General features: G+C 37.5%; 2 protein-coding genes across 3 annotated transcripts; both read left to right on the top strand.

Moving 5' to 3' along the window:
• The first annotated feature begins 467 nt into the window (after positions 1–467).
• Positions 468–3,639, top strand: LOC113767026 (probable aldo-keto reductase 2). Of its 2 annotated transcripts, none has more exons than XM_027311198.1 (5): positions 468–713; positions 884–1,084; positions 1,745–1,917; positions 2,000–2,102; positions 3,182–3,639. In XM_027311198.1, the coding sequence occupies exons 1-5, from the start codon at positions 468–470 to the stop codon at positions 3,545–3,547; spliced, it is 1,089 nt and encodes a 362-aa protein (XP_027166999.1). In that variant the 3' UTR covers positions 3,548–3,639. The 2 variants fall into 2 exon arrangements, with proteins under 2 accessions (XP_027166999.1, XP_027167000.1); XM_027311199.1 differs by having other exon boundaries at positions 552–713; positions 3,212–3,636.
• A 3,606-nt stretch (positions 3,640–7,245) lies between these two features.
• On the top strand, positions 7,246–8,627 carry LOC113766074 (1-aminocyclopropane-1-carboxylate oxidase homolog 1-like). The gene is made up of 3 exons (XM_027310302.1): positions 7,246–7,787; positions 7,938–8,259; positions 8,382–8,627. The coding sequence occupies exons 1-3, from the start codon at positions 7,246–7,248 to the stop codon at positions 8,625–8,627; spliced, it is 1,110 nt and encodes a 369-aa protein (XP_027166103.1).
• The last annotated feature ends 296 nt before the right edge of the window (positions 8,628–8,923 follow it).

Genomic DNA, 8,923 nt, shown 5'->3' with positions numbered 1-8,923 from the left:
AAATTAATTAACCTTATTGAAAGAGTAAATCTAACTTAATATGTTTCTAAAATATCTTTACATTAAATGGAGCATGACTAATTAGTTTTCTTTTTTTTAATCAGTTTGACAGACCAATATGAGAGTTTTTCAATTTGAGGAACCAATAAAATTGTTAAAAAACTTGTAACAACAAGCTTGATAAAAAACTTGCTTACCAAACAAGGCCTAAGATTGTTTGCTACTTAGGAGAACCGCATCGAAATTTCCGAGTTGCTTAGTAGAAGTTTTTTTTTTTCCTTAACAATGAATTTTGACATATTTAATCATGGCCATTAATTAATCCTTCCCTAATGCCACCAGAGCAGCTGGCCATACTTCATCCATAAAAAGCCATATTCCTAAAGCACCATTCACTTGCTAAAACAGTCAACTCTTCTCCGTTCTACTGTTTAAACTTCCACTGTGTCTGTGTCTTTTGTCTGAAAATGGCAGCGGCGGCAGCAGCAGCAGCAGCAGAAGTGAAGGTGCCAAGAATCAAGCTGGGCTCACAAGGTTGTGAAGTTTCAGCTCAAGGGCTGGGCTGCATGGGCATGTCAGCCTTCTACGGCCCGCCCAAGCCCGAGCCCGACATGATCAAGCTCATCCACCACCATGCTGTAAGCAGAGGTATCACCCATCTGGACACCTCCGATGTCTATGGACCTCACACTAACGAAATACTCATTGGTAAGGTACCATATTTGCCTTTTTAAATTACTCTTGCTTGAGAGAAGTAGATTTGTGATTTTCTATTTAAGGTAAATCACACTTAAGCCCATGAATATATATGCTTCTCTCACTTAGCCCCCTCAAGTTTATTTGTATGTCTTTGATAATTAATGGCATGAAAGTGTGGTTTTAGGCTTTGAAGGAAGGAATGAGAGCGAAAGTGGAGCTAGCAACGAAATTTGCAGTCTCCTACGAGGATGGAAAGTTTGACATATGCGGTGATCCAGCCTATGTGAGAGCTGCGTGTGAAGCCAGCTTGAAGCGGCTTGATGTGGACTGCATTGATCTCTATTATCAACATCGCATCGATACACGCGTGCCCATTGAAGTCACGGTTTGCTCCATTTTGACAATTTGATGTTCTTTGACAACTTTGACAAAGTACACATCCAACTGAAATCAGCACATATATTGATAATAGAGAAAGTTCATTTTGATGTTCTTAACAATTTCTTCACCATTATGGACTACTGTACATACTAATCTTCATTTCAGTAAAGCTGATTTAGCACCAGGCATCTCAAAAAGTAAAAAGAACCAACATATTTGTCTTGTATATGTGCACAGGTATTTTAGCTTGCCAGCCCTGTTGAGGGAGGTACAGGTGGATATGATGCTATACATTGTACATATTTCCTTTAGAACTAGAAGACCTGTGCATTCCTTTCATTTCAGTTGAGTAGTATTATTTAGAAACAGTCAACAATGTCATTATTGATGCTACACAAGCATTGTGTTTGCATGGTCCAATAGAGCCAAGTCAACCAGTGTTAATAACAATATCATCTTGAGAAGTACTATTGGCTGCGTATTGCACTATTACCAAGTGGTGATTTCAGTTGGATGTATACTTTGTCAAAGTTGTTCGCTGCACTGAATTAGTGTTACTTTTACTTCAATTTATGCATGAATAATTTCAATTGTCTGCCTTAGTATGGAAAAAGATAAACCAGCTTAGCATTTTCTTGTTTGTTGTATTCTCAATTTTGCCCAGGTAGGAGAACTCAAAAAACTGGTTGAAGAGGGTAAAATAAAGTACATAGGTCTATCCGAGGCCTCTGCTTCAACAATTAGAAGAGCACATGCTGTTCATCCAATAACAGCTATACAGTTGGAGTGGTCATTGTGGACCAGAGATGTCGAGGAAGAGATCATTCCCACTTGCAGGTAGTGCATTTATTCTGCTTCATTTTCTACATGGTCTGGAAGAAATATGAAGTTCTAAGTTCATTTTGGTGTAACCTTTTAGAGAGCTTGGCATAGGGATTGTTGCATACAGTCCACTTGGACAAGGATTCTTCTCTTCAGGTCCAAAGCTGATCGAGAATTTGACCGAAGGTGACTTCCGAAAGGTTTGTGCATATCCAAAGAGAATAGTAGTTTTTGGTGTAGTATGTGTACAATTGGTAGATACGAGTTTCTTAGTCATCAACTTTTTCCACATTGAGTTGCAGTCTTGATCAATATCCCTATTCTTTTCTATCTGTTACATGTTGCTGCACTTTTTGATACCCAAGCCTGAGCTTTTTCTAAAATGATCAAATTTAATGAATTTTTATTCAACTGCGATGCAGCAAGGTTTTCTATCTGACAAGTCTTGTAGTCTTGGATTCCAATAAATGCAATTTTGGGTATTGGTATACACTGAACCTTTTGTACATACAGGATAGGAATTGTGTGCTTTTTATATAGTTAGAATTAAAAAAAAGATGGCACAAGCATTGTCAAACTTTTAGATATTTTCTTAAAAGAAAGTTTTCCTTGCATGCTGGAAAATTATAAAAGGACAGAGCAATGGGTAGTGTTCTATTTTGCCGTGCGAGAACGTCCTGGACATGAAAACAGGAAGAAACTATGGCACCTTTAAGGAAAAGTTTATTTACAATATTGAGGGAAAATGGACCTTAGGTTTCAAGCTCATTGTTTGGTCCCGAGCACAAACTTCTAAGTCGTCCTATCAAGCTGTTGTTTTTCCTTTTTGGTTAATCCTTTAACCTAGCTTCATTAGGCATTAGTTTACTTCCTAGTAGTAGTGCCACCTCCATGGTTCAAAATATAGTTGATTTCTAGATTGACCTTCGTCTTTGATGGGAATTGCATGTCAGAATCTACCTTCTACAATTGATGTTTCCCACCTGGAGTACTCTGTCCACCTTACTGCATTGTTCATTCCTCTGCACTTGTACACTTCAAACAATATTTCCAATTATTCTGATATAATTTTAAGGATTAATCTTTGCTATACTAACAGTGTATGCACCGTTAGCATTGGATGAACAACAACCATGCAAAATTTAAAATTGAAATTTAACTTTAGCATATATGTCATGAATTCAACGGTGATAGTGCATACACTATTAGTGTATATAAAATTTACTCTAATTTTAATTGTCTGTGTGGGCTTTGACCCCTCCAGATTCTGGCTTTACAGTTGCTTAACATTGAAATTCACACAATGCAGTATTTGCCAAGGTTTCAAGCAGAGAATTTGGAGCACAACAAGAAGTTGTATGAGCGGGTCAATGCCATTGCTTCAAGGAAGGGTTGTACTCCATCACAGCTAGCATTGGCCTGGGTCCATCACCAAGGAAATGATGTTTGCCCCGTACCCGGCACTACCAAGATTCAGAACCTCAATCAGAATATAGGAGCTTTATCCGTAAAACTGTCCGCAGAGGATAAGGTGGAACTCGAATCTATTGCTTCGGCCGGAGTCAAGGGTGAGAGATGCGGGCCTGAAATTAGCACTTGGCAAAATTCTGAAACTCCACCTTTGTCAACCTGGAAGTGCACATGAAGATGTAACCATATTATGGTAAAAATAATTCCTTTCAGCTATCTGCCTGATGGTGGATTTTGCTGTGTTGAGGGTTAAGTTGCATTTATTCCAACAGCCTGTAATCTTCGTCGTACTATTTTCTTGACTGTTGAGGTTGTAATGAAAAAAGATTTGTATCATATAAGATGACTGCTTGGTCTTTTACGTAGAAGAAAAGGCAAAACACAAATTTTCCATGTAGTTGAACCCATTTTTTTGAGCAACTTTTAACTTCCTATTGATCAAGCATGAAAGAGTATAGTATCTCACAAAACTAAATTAAAAAAAGTCATCAGCTAAACCATATCCATCAGCTAAAACAACTATGTGGCAGCCAAAGTTCCATAGCTAGCTCCCAATTATCGTCTTTGGACAGTGGAACTTTACTCCAACCTGCTACTACATCTCAGTCAGCAGAGAGAGTTGAATGCACAATAGCTACAGTAGTCATAGGGGTTTGACAAAATGAAGCTTGGTTCCTAGCGCTTCATAGGTGATAAATTGCAGCACTAGAATCCAGCCTCTTCACCTGATCACAGAATGAATTAGTTGGCCAATCAGTGCAGATCCAATCCAGTTCACTATGCCATTGTAGCATCCCTCTTGATGTCAAACATAGCCTCTGTACTTTTTGCCACACTGCTTTGGACACTGAGCATTCAAAAAACATATGTTCGATGGTTTCAGTATCACCTCTACATAATTAACAAAGATCAGATTCAATCTTAACACCTTATGCTTTTAACCTGTCTTTAGTAGACAGACTTCGTCTACGGACAACCAAACAATAAACGAAAACCGGCACTGTCCCTTTTCCCCCCAAACAATCTGGACACTCTGAACCCCTTCACAGCAGATTTTACTGAAATTTTTGGGCAAATTACAGTTTATCCCCCTGTGGTTTAGTATTTTTCTATGTAACCCCCTATGGTTTCAAAAGTTATGTATAATCCCCTCATGATTTGAATTAAAGTGTCAAGGTAACGGAAATGATCATTCGTAACGGAGTCACCTAAAATGTCAAAAATACCTTTATACAAAGTTGAAAATTATTTATTAACCAAGGGGAGTTATGTATATATTTTGAAAATCATAAGGGGATTATATAATAAAGCATTAAACCATAAGGGGATTATATGCTAAAACAAAAAATCATACGGGGTTAGTGTGTCATGTATTTATAAGGGTAATTTCGACATTTTTTAAAGATTATGTTACGAATTATCATTTCCGTCACTTTGACACTTTAATCCAAATCATTAGGGGATTATGTATAGCTTTTAAAACTATAGGAGAGTTATGTAAAAAATATAAAACTACAGGGGGTAAAGTGTAATTTGCCTGAAAATTTTCTAGAGGCATTTCCAGTCCAATATGCCTCATCTTTACACTCTGGACTTGAAGCCATAAGTGCAGGCATTGTATATCTCTTAATCTCTTGACTTCTTTTGTCAGCCTCCTACCCTGAGGCCATTCCCAACAATCCCCTTCTATGATTCCTCATTTGGACCCTATAAAACAGGCCAATAGCCTCTAAGAGTTGGTAAAAGGTCTTCAACAGATGAAGTTGAGTAGCTAAAAAATTTCTAATAATTGCATGCCGAAGCTAATTAATACTTCTATCTGCATCTCCACGAAAATAACAGGTCACCACTAGGGATGGCAATGGGCCGGGTGCCCGCGGGGGGCTCTCGGGGCGGGGGTTGGGGCGGGGGGTGCGGCGGGGGCGGGGGGGAATTATTTTCCCCCGCTTAGAAACGGGGCGGGGGGCGGGGGTATACCGCCACCCGCAAAAAAAAAATATATATATATATAAATATATATAATATGTAAGTTAAGTTAATTAGTTATAAACTTATGATAATGATATTATTAGTTAGATGTATTATATAATGTATATTAGTTTATGTAATATAATTGATATTATCAATTATATGAATAATTATGCATGTCTACTAATAGAATTTATTAATTAGTTATATTAAATTTACTAATACATTTATACTAAATTTCTAATTACACTTAATAGAATAACACTTTTTTCTCAAAAAAAAGCACAAACACAATAAAGAATTAGTGATTGCATTTGTACTAAAAGTGAAAATTTGACTATTTTAGTTATATTTATTTCATCATATTGGATTGTATTCAAATAACTTCTGTTTGATTGTTTTTATGAGTTTCAATTGTAAAATTACAATGAATAATAATTTGGTGATGTGTTGATATTTTAGTACTTGATTATTTATTAAAATTTAATTATAATAAAATTATATAATAAAATTTTATTAACCCCGCGGGTGCCCCGCGGGGCAAGCGGGGCGGGGACGGGGCGGGGCGGGGGGAGCGGGAAACGGGGGACGGGGCGGGGGACGGGGGGAACTAATAGGCAACGGGGCGGGGGGCGGGGGAGGGGTCCCCCGCCCCAACCCCGTCCCGTTGCCATCCCTAGTCACCACTCCTCAATTATTTCGATTTTTTTCTTCAGCACTTGTAAAAAGATTAAAAGAAAATGATAGCGAGATATATAGTTGAATTAATAATTGGTATAACTAATTGTATCAGAAAAAATATATTTTTGCGAAGCATCATAAATAGTAAATGGCTGGTGCGTATCCGATATGAATTCAAGTAAAATATATTTTTGGATCCTGGTTGAGTTTTGTGTACTTCAGTGCTACATCGCACATGTGGATGCATCCACAGGCTGATATGGAAAATATTCGTGATCTCTAAAGTCAACGCTGCTTATATACAATATGCTGCACAAATTTCTTCAGAATATGGGAAATTTGTGAAGGTGACAGGATTAGGTGCCTAATTAAAAAAAGGGCATGATTTTAAATTGTTTATTATAAAGGGCTTTTTCACTGCTTTTGGCACGCAAAAAAGAAACTGAGATTTAAAAAAAAAAAATCAATTCAAGAATACAACTAGTAATCAAGAAAACTATTACTAATCAAGAGTACAACTAATAATTATTTCAATTTTAAATCCGTAAGGAGAGTTGGAGGTGTCAATCACAACCCAATTATATTGACTCCGTCCCAAACCTGTCAACTAATAAACCACCCAAACCCGTCCATTAAATTTTAAATGGGTCTAAAAGAATACCGAATTATATCCATTTAATTGTTGGATAGTGGGTTGACTCGACTCACCCATTTATACCTATTCAAAAATAATTATACATTTAAATTCAATTTTTAGTAAGTGTTAAAGAGATAAATTTGAAATTCCTACCAATCTAATAACAATAAAATACCATTATTTAATGTTAAATAACATGTGAAAAAATTTTAAAAAAATAAGTAAAATTTTAAATGAGTCATAAATGGGTAATTGAGCGTACCCAACTCATTTATTTAAATAGATATAATGGGTTGACCCAATTATAACCCGTCCAAATCACCCGTTTTAACACCTCTAAGGAGAGTATCCGCCATGGAGTAATATATTCTTCGCAACGCTAGCTTCAACAATCTATCAAAACCCTTGGCTTTTAGAAAATTGCTTAAGATATTCGGAATAGAATTATACAATACTCTATATACACACACACACTTTCGGTTAACATGTTAGGTTGGAATAAACTTGTGTAAATACTTGAAGCCTGAAAATTAAGTTATCAAGTAATCTTGTTCGAGTAAAGCTTGATTTCTTTTGACCTCAAAAGGATGGATCACTCCAACGCCAAAGATATTGCAAATCATTCCACCGTAGATGGTGATCGTTTCAAAGAGCTCAAGGCTTTTGATGATGGCAAAGCTGGTGTGAAAGGCCTTGTTGATTCAGGGATTACTAATCTTCCCAGAATCTTCATTCGGCCTCCTGAAGACCTCATCGAGGAGAAGAATATTGGCCATCTCCAGGTACAAGTTCCAGTCATAGATCTCAGTGCCATACAAGGTAGAGATAAAAGCAATAGTGTAATTGATGAAATAAGACAAGCATCGGAGGAATGGGGATTTTTCCAAGTAATCAATCATGGGATTCCACAAAGCCTGTTGGATGAAATGATTGATGGAGCGCACAGGTTTCACGAGCAAGATGCTGAGGTGAAGAAGCAATACTATTCTCGTGATCTGTTGAGAATGGTGAGATATTTTAGCAATGGGGATCTGTTTGAATCAAGCACTGCTAATTGGAATGACTGTTTGGCGATCAAATTGACGGCTTCTAACCAAGTTGAACCTGATGAATTGCCTGAAGTGTGCAGGTAACTTTTCTCATTAAAATCCTAATTTGTCTAGGAATTCCAAGACTTTGACTTTCATTTTCAAGGAAATTATCCTCTTGCTATGTAGTATTTTATTCTTGCATCGACCCCTATAAAAATTCTCATTGGTACTCATAAACCACATGGCAGAAGTCCAGTAATTGATTACGCAAGTCATGTAAACAAGCTGGGAGAAACTCTATTTGAGTTACTATCAGAAGCTCTTGGCTTGGAACTGGACAATCTAAATGCTTTGGGGTGTGCAGAATCGTGCTATTTTCTATTGCACTACTACCCACCATGTCCAGAGCCAGACAAAACTCAGGGAGTTAAAAGGCACACAGATTTTTCTTTCCTTACCATTCTTCTACAAGACCAAATTGGTGGCCTCCAAGTCTTGTATGATAACCAGTGGGCAGATGTGCCGCTCCTCCCAGGAAGTTTGACAGTTAATATTGGAGATCTTCTTCAGGTCTGTGTTGATAGAGATTTGAGATAACTTACTTATCAATTTTCCCGCTACCCCTCATGGCAGGGAGTTGATCTTCCTGTTCCGTATGGTCACTAATGTTGTAATATGCAAATTTTGGTCAGATTATCTCGAATGACAGGTTTAAGAGTGCAGAGCACAGGGTGATTGCAAACCGTATCGGACCTAGAGTTTCAGTGCCGTGCTTTTTCGGTGGTGTTTCCACACCTGCAAGGAAGTATGGTCCGCTCAAAGAATTGATATCAGAAGAAAGTCCTGCGCTCTACAAAGAATTTACAGTTCCGGAATATGCCCAAAACTTCTTCTCCATGCCATATGATGGGTCACATCGTGACATTTGGAAGATCTGATCAAAACTCATTGGTAGTCCACATGAACCATGTTGGAACTTGGAACATGTGTGCGGCTGTTCTGATTTTTACTTCTCCTGTAACAATTGTAAAACACTGCAGATAGCAGCAGTTTTCTCTTGCATGTATGTGAATCAGATGTTGGATTTCGTGAATGAGAATAGTAATTTTCCATTAACTGCTTACCAAAACAAAATTCCATCAACCAGCATAGTCTTAGCACAGAATCGTAACAAGAACGTATGAGTCATGACATTAGCGACACATTCTCGGTCAAAACAATGAATATATGTACT

Source organism: Coffea eugenioides, chromosome 3 (genome assembly GCF_003713205.1).
Source record: "Coffea eugenioides isolate CCC68of chromosome 3, Ceug_1.0, whole genome shotgun sequence".
Taxonomy (NCBI): Eukaryota; Viridiplantae; Streptophyta; class Magnoliopsida; order Gentianales; family Rubiaceae; genus Coffea; species Coffea eugenioides.
The sequence above is the reverse complement of the archived record's forward strand: the minus strand, read 5'-3'. Positions and strand labels throughout refer to the sequence as shown.